Raw genomic sequence first — 18882 nt, 5'->3', positions numbered from 1 at the left:
TCTTTTTTTTAAATAGTTAGATTAAATTATTATTCAAGTTTTTAAGTTAATTATTGATTTTTATTTGATATTAATTAAAACTAGTTTTTTTTTGTTTCTCTAAATTGATGTTTTAATTAATTGTATTTATTACATATAATGTATTTAATTTAATTTCAATAAATTTAATTGTATTATACACAATTCAATAAATAGATGCATTCTCGATGTATAGTTTTAATATTTATCATTATCATTTTGAGCAAATTGTTCGAAGATCAGTTCAACAAAAAAGAGAACATAAACAAATGATATCAATATTAATTTGTAATTCGATTTAAATCAATCTATAATTCATTACAATTCATTTTAAAATAATTCAAAATCAATAGTAATAATAAATTTTAATTTAAAATTAAAATTAAATTTTAATTAACATTATAATTATTGATAAATTGAATTCTCAGGCATTAATTTTTGGGCCTCGACTCTACAATTTAGGACTCGGAAGCATTACAATTACCATGCAATTGCATGAATGTGTGGTGCTTGGCGTGACATTCGAGTTACAACGAACAGGATTAAAATTAAGGGTAAATTACATATATAATCACTTAACGTTATTCTTTATCCTATTTTAGTTACTTAACTTTAAAACTTTTCAATTTAATCACTGAATTTTCAAATTGACTCTATTTGGATCACTTCACCGTTTAAATTATAATATTTGGATCACTCCACCGTTTAAATATAAACTCAGTGATGACAAGGACTAATTTAATATTTTTAATTATGACATGACATTTTTTAATATTTAATGTCATATAATATTTTAAATAAAAAGAGAAATAAAATTAAAGTGATCAAACCCTAATTTCAATCTCAATACTTACCCCCAAAATGGAAACCCCAATTGCAACCGACCACCGCTAAATCCCAAATCCTCATCGACCATCCAACACCGTTTCTTCAACAACAATTGTTTTTATTACTCTCTCTCTCTTTTAAATACCTCATCTTTTTCTCTAATTTTCTATCATTTTCCCCTCCTTGTTTCTTCTTTGAAAGTTCATTTGAAGATTTTTTTTTTAAATCTGTGGATTCCTTACTACTTCGCCATGGGTGTTGCAATTCTTAAGCCATAAGACTGTTTAAAGTTTCCTAATCCCATGAAACACCCTAAAAATCTTTGTCATGATCCAAACCCTAACCATAACAAGACGAACATTAGGAAGCGTTCGACTGACACCTCTTTTCCTCCTCGTACGATTGTCGCTCTCCTGAAGGCTCCTACTAAGAATCTCGTGATGGGTCAAGTCCAGATCCTCAAACGCAGCGAAGATCTTAAAGAATCAAAGCCAGATAAGCCTATGAGGCTCGAAAATGAAAATGTTGATTATGTTCAAACAGAGGACATAAATGGGACATCTAAACTGAGAGAAATAAGGAGAAAACATGGTAAAAAGAAGAAGAAATGAGGAATAAGCGGTAAATAAGGAAAAAAAAGGAAAAAATGTTTTATAAGAAATTAAAATGACGTCGTTTTAATTTAAATTCATTTTTTTAATGATTTAAAACGATATCATTTTGATGTTAGTTGTTATTTACTTAACGGTAGAGATAAATAATATTAATTTTTAAAGTTTAATGGTAAATTAAAAAAATTTAAAGTTTAATGATCAAAATAGGAGAGAGAATATGATTTATGTAATTCACCCTAATAAATAAAAACTTTTTTTTTTGGGACCAGTACCTGAAACTGGCGCCTTACACCAACTCGGCCATCTTGATTTGTTTGCTTCTACGGCAACATAATTCTATTAATAAGTTCGTCTTTTAACCGTGGTTAAGGTGCAAATTATGTAATATACTTTTCAAAGACTAGGTTAAGATACATTCAGTTATACACCAAGTATATGTACATTTATTTTGTGCTGTTTTTCTATTTATGTACATTGCTAACAATGTGTTTATATATATATATATATATTAATAAAATGATTAAAAATCATCTTGAATAGAATTGAACGTGAGACTAAGAAATTTAGATATAAATTTTTCCTCTTCAACTGTAATTATCTATTGAATTAATTTTAACAAATATTTGTTGACAAGTAAATTGTCTTTATTCCCTTATGTCGAAAAATAGATACGATAAAATCTAGTAAAAATAAAAATAATGACATAATACAATCTCATTTATTTAGGAAAAGGTACGACGAAAGTTGCATGTGATTGAAAATAATTTTTACGCACTTACGGACATGGTTCGGACAAATGATAAATTTTAAAAAATTGGGTATTTCCTTTGGTTCAAATGTCATCGAAGCTAATTGAGGAGATGTTTGCAGAATCATTGAAGTTTCAAACTCCTCAAAAGTATTTGGTTCTCTCAGCTTTCGTAGTAAGTGAAGAACGTTTGCATAATTCAAAGAAAATTTCAGGTCATGATTCACAATTAGAGCATTCCAACACTTTCTTAAAGAGGTATTTATCAAATTTGTTTTTGCAAGCATTCCCCCTTTTTATAATAAATTATTTTCTTCTTTCCGAAACTTTAAAAAAATTGTTGATAAAAGAAAACTAATGCTGTAAAACTTTTGAGTTTTGCTGGCAGACTGGAGTTAATTAGAGCTGTCTTGTTTAGCATAGCCAACTATTGGTGCAGGCAGCTCTTCCTCCCTCAAGCCGTTATCAATAAAATCGAACATATTTGCTCCCGTTTCTTTTGGAAATGAACTAATAAGGCTGCTACAGGCGCGAGACTGAGTTGGGCAAAAAATTGTCAACTTAAATCCGAGGGAGGTCTTGGGCTGAAGAACTTGAAATCATGGAACAAAGCTTGCATGATAAAGCTCATCAAAAATATCCTTGCAGGAGAAGGATCGTTATGGGTTGCCTGGATCAAAACCTATGTATTAAAGGAGAAAAACATTTGGCTCATCGAAGGAAGCCCCAATTTTAGCTGGAGTTTCAACGGAATCCTAAAGCTATGGTCTGAAGCTTTTCCAGTCATCATGAATCACACACTGACTATAAAACAAATCTGGCAGGAAATTAAAATGAATGGAGAAAAAGACATATGGTAATCCTTGATTTGGTTCCCGCATCATATTCTGAAACACAATATAATAGCATAGATGGCTCTCCTTGATCGTCTCCCTACACTGGATCGACTTCAAAGAATGGGGATTATCACTTTGGGAGACTGTGTTCTTTGCAATGCAATGATGGAAACTCGTTCTCACCTGCTTTTTGAATGTACCATGGCTGCTACTCTATGAGAATCAATTTTACTCCATACTGGGCTAAAGAAATCTATTTCTTCCTAGGATGACATGATCATTTGGGTAAATAATTCTTGGAAAGGCAAGTCGCTTATTTCAACTATTCTAAAGCTTGTTTGGTGTGCTAAAATTTACGTTTTATGGGAGGAACGAAACCGAAGAATTTTCCGAGGGTGTTCAAGAACTGCCGAAGACCTCTTTTTTTGCATTAAAGAATCTGTGGGGATCAAAATGAGAGGGAAAATATTAATATGTATGATAGTATTAACACTTTTTTATGTAATTCTTGGGGTATAGAGTAACTGACCATTCGTTTTGTAAGTAGGTTGTACATAAGGATTATGTGAACGGTTATTTTTTGTAGTAGATTCTGCTTACTTGGATAATAAAATTGAATTATAAAAAAAATGTTGTAAAACAAAACACATTAACTATGACTATTAAAAATAGACCTAAATACAACTAAAAAAACATAACTTCATTGTTTATCATTTGATTACAAGTTCAGATCTTAATAACAGTTTATACAACTAAATACACCTAAAAAAAACTTTTCCAGGTTAAACATATTCAAAACCCAACAGTTATTTCAACTTATTGTTTTCAAACTAAACCATATAGACAACCTCAAAACCTCCATTGTTTAACTTGTCCAAGCGTTGGATCCTTTGTTCTTCCTCGGAGAATCCAAACTTCTTAAATGCAAGACGCTTCATTGCAGTGATCAAATTCCCAGCAGGATTTTCCGGTGGACTCGATGACTTGAACTGCTCACAGAACTTCATGTGTCGAACCAATGCTTCGTTAGCTGTAATAACATTTTCCGGGGCCGACCGCATCGTCTCGTATTTAACCGCCTCCGAACACAGCCCGCAAAGCCAATGCCCTTCGAACATTTTTAGGCACGCACGCAATGTAAGCCGGCGTGCACTCCTCCTTTAACCCACAACAATCACACTCAGCTAACTCAACTTCGTTTTGTTTGTTCTTTTTAACAGCCGCCGCCATTGAATCTCGCCTGGAAAAAAAACATTAAAAATAACTTGTAATAATTTAGGGAAAAGGGTTTTGATTTTGATACAGACCCAAATCCCAAAAAATGTTATCTCTCACACTTTCTTGGAATTTTTCTTGAGCAGCGATGAATATGAGAAAATGAAGAACAAATTTCATATGCATTTCAGAGCCGAAATTGTGTCAGTCGGTTTTGTCAATTATTTCACCTCTGTGTATTTAAGATCAAAATCTCTGAATTGTATTAATACGAAAAGATTTTGGGCGTGTTTTTCTCCTCTGATTGATTTGTTTTTCCTTTAAAAAAATCCTGGGAATTTTGTGTACATAAATATAAATTCACCATGTAATAGGATTTGTACGCTCTAATGTTTAAGATGCTCATGATGTAAATCAATTCAAACTAAAAAAACATTAAATATGGAAACAGTAACACATATTCCAAATGACAGATATTATCAATTATAGTTAGGGATGGGCATGGGACTTGAACTCGACGGGTTCCGACCCGACCTGATCTGATTGAGTTTTTTTTTAAAAACGGGGATTAAGTCGGGTCAGATTCGAGTTTATGATGATAAATACCCGACCAAAAATTTTGTTTACCTTATATATTTAGGAATAATTACAATAATATCTCTCTATATATTATTTTTTTCAATTAAATCGTTATTTTTATTGAATAAAAATAATATTTTTTTATTAATTCAGGCCGGATCAGATCGAATTCAGATTTTATCTAAAAAAGTCGGGTCGAATTGGGTGAAGGATGGAAACTTTTCAGGTCGGGTCGGGTTGACCGAAACCCGACCCAAACCTGACCCATGTCCATCCCTACTTAAAGTGGAGTTGTGTTTGTATTCAATTTTGGTCTGATTAAATATATATATATTTTTTAATTACAAGTGAAAGCACTGCGTTAACAGTGGGATAGTCTGCTTCTCAAGAATTCCTGATGAGATTTGAGGATCCCTTGAACATCATTAGGAGGCTGATGGATAATCGAGAGCCCCAAGCACATGCCACGGCCAATGTTGGCCATTTTATCTGCAAGCCTGTTTGCTTCCCGGTGCATGTACCTGAACCTAATATTCCATTGCCGGTTGGCAGCGTGTCGAACTCGACGGATAAGGGCTGGTTACATCTGGCCAGGGGAATTAAGGCTGTCCACCACTTGGATGTTGTCTATTTCTATCACCAGCTGGGTCACACTGCTCTCCCAGGCTACCTACATCTAAGCCTCATACACAGAACATCGGCCGACGTATCTACTATACACTCGAATCCAGTTCCCATTCTCATTGTGCAGCACTCCCCCACTCGTTGCCTTCATTGTCGTTGGGTTAACAGCGCCATCCATATTGAGTTTAACACATCCAGGGCGAGGGTGTCTCCAAATGGTTCGATTACTGTTCCTCATGTTGTTAGAAGCTTGGTTCTTGTTATTCTTGATAACACCAGCCCAACTCTTAGCCGAATCGATTATTGCTGTCGCTGCCCGGATACGATCATTAAAGACAAAATCATTCCGATTTTTCCACAGCTGCCATATGAGTACACCGTAGAGATGATTCCAATGTCATTCACCATTTGCAATACCTGCAATATTATTTAGATTAAATTGCAGCCACTCGTTTAAAGAGGTTAAGGAGAAGAAAACCGTTTTAATTCTCTCTGAAATTAAAAGCATCCAAATGGCACGGGCTTGGTGGCAGTCTCTGAGAATGTGCAACGTTGTTTCTTCAGTGGCACCGCATGTTGGGCAGCTTTGGTTGTCCGTAATTCCCCTTCTTGTTTGTTCAACATTGGTCATGAGGCGGTTCTGCGAGGCGAGCCAAATAAATTGCTTCAGTACACGTTGTGGACCATCAAAGTTCCAGGCGAGGTTCCAGACGTTGTCTCTGGGATCCCATTCATTCTGCTTGAGGCTCTGAAAAGCAGATTTTACCGAGCATTTGCCAGTGTATTCCCATTTCCACGTCGGTTTGTCCTCACCGAAAGCATCATAAGGACACGGAATACTTAAAATTCTAAGAACAAGGTTCTCCTCAAGAACTTGTCTAAGCATTCGGATATTCCAGGCTCCCTCGTTTGTGACAAAATCTCTAATCACAGCCTGCGGTTTAACTATACGATTATATGACATCGTAATAATGAATCTAATCTTATTATAATTAAATTATAATGACAAATCACATTATATAATAATATATTTAACATATAATATATATCGTACACTAAACTATACATACAAATTATATCTAATAAATATTCACAAACTTACAAAATCAAAATTATCATTTAATCTTATTATTATATTTTAAGTCCATAGCATTCTCAACTCAAATATCACTAATTTAAACATACGATAAACAACACTTTACATCATAACATATAATTTATATATGTTTTGTTTTAGCAATAAACAAAATCTCATCACGTACGTAAATAAAATAAATAAAATTGAAAAAAAATCATTTTTTAATGATGTTTTAAGGTTATGCTTTGACTAATTTAGATTGACCTGTGTCATACATTTGATTTTGGTTGGTAAGTCTTCAAGAAGAGATTTTCTACATACACAATAACTTGAACTTGAAGCTTTACTTAAAAGATATCAAGCTGTTTACCGCTAAAACTAATAATTTTTGTTGATTAATTTAATATTATCAATTAATTTAATATTATCGATTAATTGGATATTGTTTCAATTGCAATAAAAATATATTTTATTAAAAGGACAACCAACATTTTTTAAATGTTTTTGTCTTTTTATATTTTTAAATAATCATAAAAAATAATTTGAAACAATTCTTTAGATTTGATTCATGACTAGAATAATTATTTACTATTCTATTATCATTTCACTTGTATCATGGATAAACTGAGTATGGATTCTTTAAAAAAATAATTAATATTATAATGAGATTTATTTTATTTTATTTGTATATTAAATAAAATAATGAAAATTTATTATTTAAAGACTGAATATAAAATTAGTATATCGATATACAGATATTAATCATAATAATTTCTAATGTAAATTTCTATAAATAAATTTTTATATAAAACATTTCCTTTTATTAAATCGTGAATATCATATAAACTAATATTAAATAATGATTATAAATTAAAATATTAAAAAGAACCAAAAATTCAGATATAGTGGCGAAGGCGAGTCGTATAGGATGTTTTGTTCTATATTTTTGTGGTAGTAAGTAATGCTATTAGCGAAAGCGATGTTTCGAACAAAAAAGAAAAAATATCGGAAATAATAAATAAATAAAATAAAGAAGAATAAAAATATGAGATAATCTAACACTGCTGCAAGCAAGAGAGAGAAAAACCAAAGCTCGAAGCTCAAATCCCAATAAAATTAATTTTAAAGAAAATCTGAAACACTATCATCCTCATTTCTTTAACCATGAATCCTTTCTATTTGTTTCGAAAAGGTATAAGTATGTCCTTCGATCTCTCGATTTTCGGTTTTATTTCTTCGTCCTGTTTATTTCATTTTTTGTGTGTGTGTGTGATTGGTTGACTTCAGATCTCAGAAAATTAATGAGTTTGATGATGCAAGATTATAGCCTTGATTTTTTTTCTCTAATTTCGTTTCAATTGTTTGTTCAGCTAGAACTTCGATTTTCTGTATATTTTTTCCATTTTGGAAATTTAAGTTTATTGTTTTATTATTATAAAGGTTTTACTGTATATGAGTTTGCTGTTTAATTATTAGCTTGAGGATTTGTGCTTTCCTTTTCAGCTTGAGGTATTTTTGAACAGTGAATTATATGGTTTTGAGTTGTATTTTGGCGTAATTTTGGTCTATCTAATGCGTTAGATTCAATGAATAACTTGTTTAACTCATAATGTAGAATTAAGCATATTTTGGTGCTGTTTTAACAAATGCTTAACTGTAGTTGTTAATTTGTCATTAGTATTATCTATAATGTTTTTGCATTTAAAGCAATGATTTTACATGCATGAGAGTCAAATATGCTTATTAATATTTCTATAATCTTCATCATCACTGTGGTTTTCATTGGTCATTATCGATATTTTCGAGGAAATGGTTATTGTAAAAGTTTCTATAAAGAATGGTGTTGAGATTTGTTACTTTTCGGATACCAATCTCATTCTAAAGTTGGTTGTTGATTTATATTCTGGCAAGGATTGGTATCGTGCATGTATGTTTGTCTTCAATTTAGGATTCTTTTGTAAGTTTGATTTATTAATAATGTGTTACAATGGATGGCTTTGCAGGATTTGGCTAGTGTTAGTGAAACTCGTGTATCCTCTGCATTAGTTTCTTTTATCTGTGTAGAATCTGCTTTTTGCTCTTTTTGCCTTCTAAGTAAAGAATGAGCTTATCTAAGAAAGGGATCCCACAACTGAATACCCCTAGCAAGGTAACAACTTTGAATCCTAATGCAGCAGAGTTCGTTCCCTTTTCTCTTAGGTCACCATCTTCAGGAAGCTCTAGTGCAGTTGATGCAACAAGGCTTGCTATTTCTAGAACTATAGGAAAAGCAGTGCTTGATCGGTCTGAGTCTTCTATTTCAAATAATTCTGATGATGAGGCTCATCAGTTCTGGCGTCGCCAGCTCCCTGATGACATTACTCCAGACTTTAAGGTTATTAACGAGGATGATTCTCAAGAATCTGGATCTGGGAGCCTTTCTTTAGCAGGTTTATCCTTGCATGGTGGTAGTGAAGCATCAGGATTTCCTGCTTCTGCTGGTGGTGGATATATATATGGTAATCAGAAACTAATGCATCATAACGTTAATGGTAATGACATTGCTGAAAAATTGAGACATCCTTCTTCATTCCATAGAGGGAATCCTACCTCAGCTAGTTTTTTGCATTTGCCAGCCAAAACTTGGGACAAGCAACTTGTTACTGGCGATCAGCTACTCTGCAATGGGAGGGAAGGGCAACCGTATAACGGAAATTCTAGACATAGGTTCGCTAATGATTTGTTGGGTGAGCATACAATTATGGATGGTCCTGAAATGAATCCTGCAGAATTTTTGGCTTCTCAATTTCCTGAACTTGCTACTGAAAGCCTCGCTGAAGTTTATTTTGCCAATGGTTGTGACTTAAATCTGACTATTGAGATTCTGACTCAACTTGAGGTGAGTGGTGTTTAATTTTTTTCAGTTGGTTTCTAGTGCTAGCTTTTATCCTTTGTTTGAAGATGTAGGAATGCATCAGTTTACATTTTTTCATTTTCCAATTCTGTTTATCAATTGCTGGAGAGTTTCAGCCCTTCTAAGGAACGGTTTATGGTCCTGATCAGGCTAATTTCCGTTTTGCTTTTCCTTTATTTATACATGGGAAATGTTTTCTCCCACTTTTTATGTTCTATTGATGGATGTTGGGAATCTGCTGTGAATGGTAATGGTATGGATTCTAACTTGGGTTTGACAGGGAAAAAGTTGGCTCCCAATAAAGTTTTAAGTGACTCAATTCGACTACAGCATGTAGCATCTAGTTTATAGTATTATGTGGCCTGATTTGGTGGGGTAGTTTTTCTTTATGGGGTTTTCTCGTCTTCGTTTTTAAAGTCTCTACCTTTCTATATTGTTTTTGCATGCTGTGACTCACTTGTTTCTAGCGTACTTGCAACTTTTCGGACATTTTACTATGGTTTTCTCCATTTTAAGATCTTTTAGCATTTCACGGGTCATTTTAATTTTTTAATTTTTATTGCAGCTTCAAGTCGATGGTGGTTTCAACCTTTACCTGAATTCAAAAACCTTATCAGCTCCCAATCTTAGTACGCTAGGCTTCCCTGCAGTTACTGTGTCAGATGATCGGATTGGTCATTCAAAATATGCAGGAGATTATCTTCATCATAGTGCCATTCCTTATCAATCATCTGAAAAGAACAATATTCTTATGTTCAAATCCAGTTCTTCCCTTCCATCTACAGGTGCCTTGGATTTTACTTTAGGTATCAGGAAAATGACATCTCAAGATTCTGGAGTATGGAAGTACGATGGAAATGGTTTTTCCAATTCAATTGTTGGGTCAAGTAGAAATTCTCATGGGTTGGCTAATACCTACAGTGCTGCACCTGGAAGAGGGGTTTATGCTAATAGGTCGCAAACACATGCGTCAGCTCATTCAGCTCCTGTTTGGCCTGAAACTGGAGATTCAATGGGTAACATTCTGCAGTAACAATCAACAGCTTTTAATAGGAGCTATCTATGGCTTTGTCCATATCTATTTGTTTTAATATTATTGAGGTGGCAGCAAATTTGTATTCTGAACTGCGGGAAGAGTCTCAAGACAATGCACGTTCCCGTAATGCATATTTTGACCAGGTATCTCCTTGGAAAATTATTGCTTATATTTCAACTGATATATTAATAGGTTAGATATTTTTGTTAGGAGGCAATGAAAGTTGTTGAACCATGTTTCCTCTTAATTTCTCAACCACATTTTTCCTTTTACTATTTACATTTTTTCATTTACTTGTGCCCCTTTTGCAACCCTGGAAATGATTCCTGTAACTTTTCAGTTGTCAACCAAGTTATATCAGGAATCAATTAGCTTAGTTAGATATACAACCAAATAGAAATGATTAATAGAATACAAACTCCAATAATCTTTTAAGATAAACTTCATTTTAAGTAATTCAGCTGTTGAGCTTTCCCAACCCCAGGTCTAGTGACCATGGCAGTAAGGTATCGGTCACAATTTTCCATTAAGTTATCCTGAATAAGCATTTTCTTTTTATGAATAGCCCTTGCTTTCCAAAGTTGATGATACTGTTCAAAGCACAGAGTGCATCTAGTCATCGACCATGAGACAGGTCAAAATCTCTAACGTTTTACTGCCATGTCTAATATTAATGTGACTTTTGCTCTAAATTTTCATCAGTAATATCTCTTTTCTCTCTCTTTCCCCACTGAACATTGCTTAAACTATCCGTATTTTTAAGTGATACTACATTTTTAAATATATTTACAATAGGCCCATCAAGGATTTCTCATTGGCAATACGGCTCTTGCAAAGGAACTTAGCTTGAAAGGACCACTGCAGAATATGCATATTAAGGCAGCTCACGGAAATGCTGAAGAATCCACCTATCGCCAGAGGTTTGTCATTTCTTTCCTCTCGCACTTGATTCCTTGACATGGTGATTAACAGACATAAATGCGATCTTCTGTTGCTGTTATTGTTATTGCTTTTGAGATCTGTTTATGGGTGGTTGCTGACATTGAGGTTATGTGTAATTGTTTCTTAACCATCACTTCCTTCTTTTCACCCTACCCTTTCTTCTTTCTCTATCCATTCATCTTTCGAACTCACTGCTCTAATGAATAAATATACCTGAGTTTAATGGTTATGAATCTTGGTAACTGTTTGTTCTTAGTCTGATAATCTAAATTCTGTCATTATTTTGCTTGTACTAGTTTGTTCTGTTCGACTGCTATGAACTATAATAATACAGGAATCAAGTTCATCCAAAGATTAACGGAGGTACGCAGCGGATCATAGACCTGCATGGATTGCATGTTACTGAAGCCATTCATATGCTCAAGTATGAACTATCAGTGTTGAGAAGCACAGCACGGGCTGCAGATCAGCGCCTGCAGGTTTACATAAGTGTTGGAAGTGGCCACCAGGCAAGAGTTTCTCGTATTCCAGCTAGACTTCCAGTTGCTGTACAACATTTTCTCCTTGAAGAAGAGTGCCTTGACTATACCGAACCACTGCCAGGGTTACTTCGCGTTGTGATAAATTGAAGCCATGAACTCGACAGCACGAGTTCCAGGAGTTTTTGACACAACAAGAAAAAAAGAAAAAGAATCAAGTGTAGCCATTTTTGTATCTATACAAGGGAGGAAATGGAAATGGAAGTATTCAAAGTTCAAAAAAAGATTGAAAATGAAATCAAAAAGGGGAAAAGAAAACAGAAGAGCTGAAGTGAGAAGTGTATGATTAATGTTTAGAAGCCTAGATGAGAGTAGCAATTGCATTTTGATAGAGCATGGGGGGGGGGGGATGAGGCCGACTCTAGCGGCCAAGTTCTTGCTCTCCGTTTTTTTAATTTTGTATCTTAAATTTGTTCTCTGTTAAATTTCTTCTTCAATTACATGATGTTTGTACAATTCACGAAAAGTAGACTCTTGTGCCAAAATTTGACTATTTCTAGGATTGATGCTGAAAACTTTTCACCCTTTTTTTATTTTTAATTTATTGTTCGCTGTCTATATTTAGAGTTTTTTACTATTCTTCTTAACAATGTTGTTTCTCAAGTTGAACTTAAATTTTTTTTCTTCTTGAAAGATTACAATATATTTTATTACTGTACTTAACACCTGTTGGAGTTGAGATAGCAATTTGAACTTCATTGAGCTTTGTTTTTTTTCTTTTTCTTGGATTCAGATCAATTATTTTTTGTTTGATTTTTAAACATGTTCAATTTTAAGTCAAAATTAAAATATTTAAATTTAGTTTATTTGATTTTGAGTTAAAATCAAAACACTTGAATTTAATTTATTTAATAATTTAAAGTATTCGAGTTTGAGTGGTAATATAATGTAATTTTAGGATTTTTCAATCCGGAGTTAAATTAATTTACAGGTGCATGTATTTCGTTTTAAACGGCCAACCTTTTTGACGACAGATTTTTCATTGCCAGCCTTTTTTTGAGCTTATTGACTCACTTAAAAAACGTGCTACATTACGTGTCGAGGCATTATTGGCCCGTCTTTCATACTTCTCACAATGGCGCGCAATCAAATAGCTCTCCTCCAAATCTTTTAAACAGCTTTCGAACTGGGAAATTATTCGGTTTTTGATTAGTTTTAAACACACACACACACATATATATATATATTCCCAAATCTAAATAAAATTAAAATAAATTCTTTCATTAAAAATATGAAGCAAAATAATTTTAATTTGATAAGTATTGTTGTCGTGCGTTCCAAATCGAACCATACAGCTCATTACTTTGCTCGACCTCCGAGTCATCTTCTGCGAGAAACATGTGTCTCTCTACCTGAATCAACAAAATTTAGGATCATGGTGGCGAATGGCGATAATGGAAAATTATAGCATCACTTGATCGCTTTTTTACTTTGCTCGGTGCTCACTTGCTTAATTTCGGTATTGCATATCTTTCTCAATCATGGTGGAAAATGTAAGCTGTGGCTATCACTGTCATACGACTAACAGAGCAGATAACTGTATCGATGGCAACCATTGATGATGGTGAAAAAAACCCTCAACTGCCAATTAAAAGAGGAGTTCAGTTTCCTTCTTTTTACGGAACAAGTACTCTCATTCAAGAAAGGCAAGATTTTACAGATAATTGACAGCTTAGCTGCAAGAAACATATTATCTGCAAATTTAATGGAGCGTCTGCCCATGTTAACTGTTTATAGCATACAAGTTAAATCTGAAAGCTACTGTTATTTGTTCCTCTTTCATTTTCTAAAATATTAGATCGATGTAATATTTCGATATAAACATGTAGACAGAATGCAAGATTTACTAAATACATAAAAAAATTTGTACCCGTCGTCTATGTTTGTTTTCGTTTAGATTCATTTTTATGGTTAATCATCTTTAAAATAAATATTATCTTGTAATCATTCAGTCTTAAACAAATTGTAAAGATATATTAATAAATATATAATTTACTGCTGGTCTAAAATAAAACCCGGTTAATCACGGTGAGCAGAGCACACAGCTTAAATCTCATCCAACTTCTTCAAATGTACATGGAGTGTCTTAACTACACTTTCTAAAGAGTTTGGATTACTTGCGTTCGATATACTATGATTACCAATTACGTCTCAAATACGTGTTTTTAGTTTTGAATATGTCCAATTTGAATTAATGTTTTTCAAAAGGCTAAATGCATTTTAACTCGATATATAGTCATCCATTTTTGTGTACTTAAAAGAATTTTTTTATCACTTTAATAATTATATTTATACAAAGAATTACGATAAAAAATGAAATTAAATAAAATATAAAATTAATTGAAAGACTAAATAGAAAAAAAAAATACTGTCAACAAAAAGAGATGAATTTACATAGTAATATACCCTATAAATTTAATCAAAAATAAACTTAAAAGAAAAGACTAAATAAAAATAAAATCACAAAATAATTAAATTATTTAATTAAAATCAAAATAACATTGTTTTAAATTTTATTTTATTTAATTATTCAAACTTTATAATTTTAAACTCCAAATTCAAACTAAGTATATGAATTAATTTAAATAATTTCTCAAATAATTAAAAAATATTATTTTTAAATAGAATTAAATTATGATCATACAAATAAAAACAACAAATCCAGAAGTTCCTTCTATTCGGTGCAAGTGGTGCATTGGAGAGCCTAAATCTTGGTCTAGTATTAGTAATATTTATTTCTCGTAAATATGTTAGTTAAACTGTCACTATATATATATATGCAACATGGCGTAACAGCTTTTGCCAGCTGCTATCTTCTAAAAGAAGAACCTCTCAACTACTTACCCATTGCAGTCTTAACTACGGCTTATTCATTCAAGTTCCACAACAACTGAAGAATCAACTTCTTCTACCAGCGGATCATCAAAAGAAAACCCTATTTGTTTTTAGCTTCCAGTCGAACCAGATTCCATTTAATGAAAGAATTTATGGCGGCTTGAAAGATGAAAACTCTTTCAACTACTCACCACCGGCCCCAAGTTGGTGTAAGCATTAACTATATCCATCCGCCACCTTACATCTCACATTTATTACATATATATCGTCTCTCTCTCTATATATATGGTACTGGTTCACCACCGTCCTATGCTTATCTTATAGCTTGTTAATCTTCTTTTCAGGCTTTAATATGGCTAGAAAAGAGCAGGATCTGCTGTCAACCGAGATCGTCAACCGTGGGATCGAATCATCGGGGCCTAATGCCGGCTCCTTGACGTTCTCGGTTAGGGTTCGAAGACGGCTTCCGGATTTTCTTCATTCTGTTAACTTGAAATATGTGAAGTTAGGGTACCATTATTTGATCAACCATGGGATTTACTTGGCTATCATACCTGTGTTGGTGCTTGTTTTCAGTGCTGAAGTGGGAAGTCTCAGTAGGGAAGAGCTTTGGAAAAATCTTTGGGTAGATGCTCGATATGATCTTGCTACGGTGCTTTCCTTTTTCTCTGTATTTGTGTTCACCGTCTCGGTTTACTTCATGTCACGCTCTCGATCGATTTATCTCATCGATTTTGCTTGTTATCGTCCCCACGATGACCTCAAGGTTTGTTAACTTTTCATAACCATGAATTTTACAAAAATAATTACTGCTTTTTTATATGTTTCATGGTGTGCTACAGGTGACTAAAGATCAATTCATTGAACTTGCGCGAACATCGGGCAAGTTTGATGAACCGAGTCTTGAGTTTCAGAAGAGGATACTGAAAACGTCCGGGATTGGTGATGAAACTTATGTTCCGAAGGTGATTATGTCGAAGGAAAACTGTGCCACCATGAAAGAAGGCCGACTCGAAGCGTCAACCGTGATGTTCGGTGCACTGGATGACTTGTTTGAGAAGACGAGGATTCGTCCCAAGGATGTTGGTGTTCTTGTTGTGAATTGCAGCATCTTTAATCCGACGCCGTCGCTGTCTGCGATGATCATCAACCATTATAAGATGAGGGGGAATATCTTGAGCTATAATCTTGGGGGGATGGGGTGCAGTGCTGGGATTATTGCGGTGGATTTGGCTCGAGATATGTTGCAGGCCAACCCGAATAACTATGCTGTTGTGGTGAGTACTGAGATGGTGGGGTACAATTGGTACCCGGGTAAGGATCGGTCCATGCTTGTCCCGAATTGTTTCTTCAGGATGGGATGCTCCGCCGTGCTTTTGTCAAACCGCCGTAGTGACTACCGCCGTGCTAAGTACAGGCTTGAACACCTTGTGAGGACGCATAAGGGAGCTGATGACCGAAGTTTCAGGTTTTTTTTCCCTTTGTTTACCTGTTCTTGCTGGATAATAATAGTTAACGCTACATTGTAGATGAGTAAGTAGTGTCCGATAAATAAGGTCGGATCAATTAAATAAACTTTAATTTATGATAATGAAATACCAATTAAAAGAAGAAGAAAAGACGCATAAAAAGTTATTTTCATTAATTTGACTGTGGAATATTCTTTTTGTACTAATAAATAAAAAATTAGTTACAAATTAGATAAAAAGAAAATCGGTTGAGTTTGATCATAAGGTTCTGTTAAATAAAATACATTTAAATAATAATTAAATCTAATAAGGATAAAATACTCTTTTCATCCCTTAACTTTTGTATTGTTCTAATTTTAGTCACTTAACTTTAAAAATAATAATTTCATCATTAAAATTTTGAATTACTCATGTCTTGATCATCCTGCTATTAATTATTTATTAGAATCATTTTAATACATTTTATTTTTAAAATTTTATGAAAAAACCTAAATATTTAATTCTCTTTTGTGAAAACACTTTTGAAATGTTCTTTTCAAAAAAATTAATATATATTTTTGAATGTTTTTTGATTTTTTAATATTGGAGTATCTTCTTCCAAATCCATTTGGAGAAGATGAAAGGAGAGGTAAATAATATAACTCGATTTTATGTTGATCGGATGATTATATTGTAAATTAAATTCATTTACTTTAGATTTAGATTGAGTTTAGTAAGTATTAAAAAAATAAAAAAAATCAAATTAATAGAGTAATAATTGATAATAGAACAAGTTTATTAATGTTTGGAGTAGTAAAAAATACATTAAAAAATGAAGATTTTGATAATCACACCACATGAGATAAAATTGTTAAAGTTTTTTTAATGATGAAATAGACATAAATATATTAAAAAAGAGAAACAAGATTAAGTTGGCAACATTCAACTTCCATGTTGGAACAGTCAATATCATCGTGTCATTTTTAATTTAATGTTTTAATAATTAAAAAATAGTTTGAAATTTAAAAAATAAAATAAAATAATTTAGAATTAAATGATTAAACATGATGAAGTATAATTTACTCATTCTATTAAAATTAAACAAAACTGAACTAACCATTACTATTAATATTGAATTTTTATTTTGTAGATTGTTTAAGAGAGTTTTATTTATTTATTATTGGATAAACGTGTGGGTCAGGTCAATCTACCAAGAGGAAGACCAACAGGGTTTCAAGGGTCTTAAAGTCAGCAAAGATCTGATGGAAATCGGCGGAGACGCCCTCAAAACCAACATCACAACCCTGGGTCCACTCGTTCTACCCTTCTCGGAGCAGCTCTTCTTCTTCGCCACCTTAATCTGGCGCCATTTCTTCGGCGGCAACAACAAATCAAAAGCCTCACTATCTCCATCCTCGAAGCCATACATCCCGGACTACAAGCTGGCGTTCGAACACTTCTGCGTGCACGCGGCGAGCAAAACCGTGCTGGACGAGCTGCAAAAGAACCTCGAGCTCAGCGACAACAACATAGAAGCGTCGAGGATGACATTGCACCGCTTCGGCAACACTTCGAGCAGCAGCATATGGTATGAACTGGCGTACTTGGAAGCCAAAGAGAGGGTTAAAGGAGGCGATAGGATTTGGCAGATCGCGTTCGGTTCTGGGTTTAAATGCAACAGTGTGGTTTGGCGTTCCATGCGTCGTGTGAGGAAGCCTTCCAGGAACAATCCATGGCTCGACTGCATTGATAGATACCCTGTCAGAGCTTGAATTTGGCTTTAATGGCTGCTGCTTGGTTGATAATAACGAAGGACAAGATTGTTGGCAAAACTAGCGTGGTTGATAATAACGGCCCTTCAATGGCTGCTGCGTCGTCTCATGGTTGTGAAACTTATCTCCACTAATTTAACTGTATGAAAAAGTTTGTTAATTATAGTCCGAATTATGCTCTAAATAACAAGTAAACATACTTGGTGATTTTTTAAACTATGTTTTCAGGTAAAAAATCTGGACCGTTAAATAATGTTTTCAAAAGGAAGAAATGTAAAACATGTACTAAGGAACTTACCAGTGGGCCAATCCAACTAAAAAAGAAGTACAAAAGAGTAAATTTTTATAATTCTAATCTAACAAAGCTAGAACGTAACCTGATAAAAGAAGAAGCTTGATCAACCAAACCCAAAACCTAAATTGTTTTTGCAGGCCCGAGTCCAACAAAAGAACAACTTACGGTTCAAACGAAGAAGAGTCTGGTCTGGTCCAAGTATGGCCTTTTTGTAATTATAAAGTAATGATTACACCCTAAAGTAGTCAAAGTATTAATAGACAATGAAGCTACCTATCGTCATGATTTCACAGGTAAGTCTTCCCCAAAACCAATACCAAAGCAACAAATATCAAACCAGTTGTTAAACAATGGCCGAACCAAACAAATTTCCAAAAGATAAGAAAAGGACTTTCTTTTTCACCATCGACCTTTCTAGACCAGAACCGATCGACGTTGTAAAGCCTTCCTTTACAAACATTCCTTATCCTTCCATGCTGGTTCTGCCATTTGGCTCCAAATCATTATGAACACGTATCTTCTTCCCACATGTTCACACGTAATGGTTCTAATACCTTCCGTTATTTACATCCTCACTTTATA

General features: G+C 33.6%; 2 protein-coding genes across 4 annotated transcripts; both read left to right on the top strand.

Annotated features, from left to right (window-relative positions):
* The first annotated feature begins 7603 nt into the window (after positions 1-7603).
* LOC120117661 (polyadenylate-binding protein-interacting protein 7-like) lies at positions 7604-12167 on the top strand. Of its 3 annotated transcripts, XM_039137902.1 has the most exons (7): positions 7604-7732; positions 8544-9071; positions 9156-9418; positions 9999-10449; positions 10542-10612; positions 11265-11389; positions 11746-12167. In XM_039137902.1, exons 2-7 carry the CDS (start codon positions 8642-8644, stop codon positions 12038-12040), a joined length of 1635 nt encoding a protein of 544 aa, XP_038993833.1. In that variant the 5' UTR covers positions 7604-7732; positions 8544-8641; the 3' UTR covers positions 12041-12167. The 3 variants fall into 3 exon arrangements, with proteins under 3 accessions (XP_038993833.1, XP_038993832.1, XP_038993834.1); XM_039137901.1 differs by having other exon boundaries at positions 8544-9418; XM_039137903.1 differs by having other exon boundaries at positions 8544-9418; positions 11708-11940.
* A 2908-nt stretch (positions 12168-15075) lies between these two features.
* Positions 15076-18156, top strand: LOC120117660 (3-ketoacyl-CoA synthase 10-like). The gene is made up of 3 exons (XM_039137900.1): positions 15076-15551; positions 15628-16253; positions 17435-18156. The coding sequence occupies exons 1-3, from the start codon at positions 15138-15140 to the stop codon at positions 18003-18005; spliced, it is 1611 nt and encodes a 536-aa protein (XP_038993831.1). The 5' UTR covers positions 15076-15137; the 3' UTR covers positions 18006-18156.
* The last annotated feature ends 726 nt before the right edge of the window (positions 18157-18882 follow it).

This window comes from Hibiscus syriacus, unplaced genomic scaffold (assembly GCF_006381635.1).
Source record: "Hibiscus syriacus cultivar Baekdansim isolate YM2019G1 unplaced genomic scaffold, ASM638163v2 tig00110321_pilon, whole genome shotgun sequence".
Classification (NCBI taxonomy): Eukaryota; Viridiplantae; Streptophyta; class Magnoliopsida; order Malvales; family Malvaceae; genus Hibiscus; species Hibiscus syriacus.
This window is presented reverse-complemented; position numbering and strand designations above follow the sequence as displayed.

Bases quoted from the DNA above. Each gene is read 5' to 3' on its own strand.
- LOC120117661 (XM_039137901.1), top strand. From the start codon at position 8,642: ATGAGCTTATCTAAGAAAGGGATCCCACAACTGAATACCCCTAGCAAG. The intron at 10,613-11,264 runs GTATCTCCTTGG...TATTTACAATAG, and splicing joins GTAATGCATATTTTGACCAG to GCCCATCAAGGATTTCTCAT. The intron at 11,390-11,745 runs GTTTGTCATTTC...ATAATAATACAG, and splicing joins GAATCCACCTATCGCCAGAG to GAATCAAGTTCATCCAAAGA.
- LOC120117660 (XM_039137900.1), top strand. From the start codon at position 15,138: ATGGCTAGAAAAGAGCAGGATCTGCTGTCAACCGAGATCGTCAACCGT. The intron at 15,552-15,627 runs GTTTGTTAACTT...GGTGTGCTACAG, and splicing joins GTCCCCACGATGACCTCAAG to GTGACTAAAGATCAATTCAT. The intron at 16,254-17,434 runs GTTTTTTTTCCC...CGTGTGGGTCAG, and splicing joins GCTGATGACCGAAGTTTCAG to GTCAATCTACCAAGAGGAAG.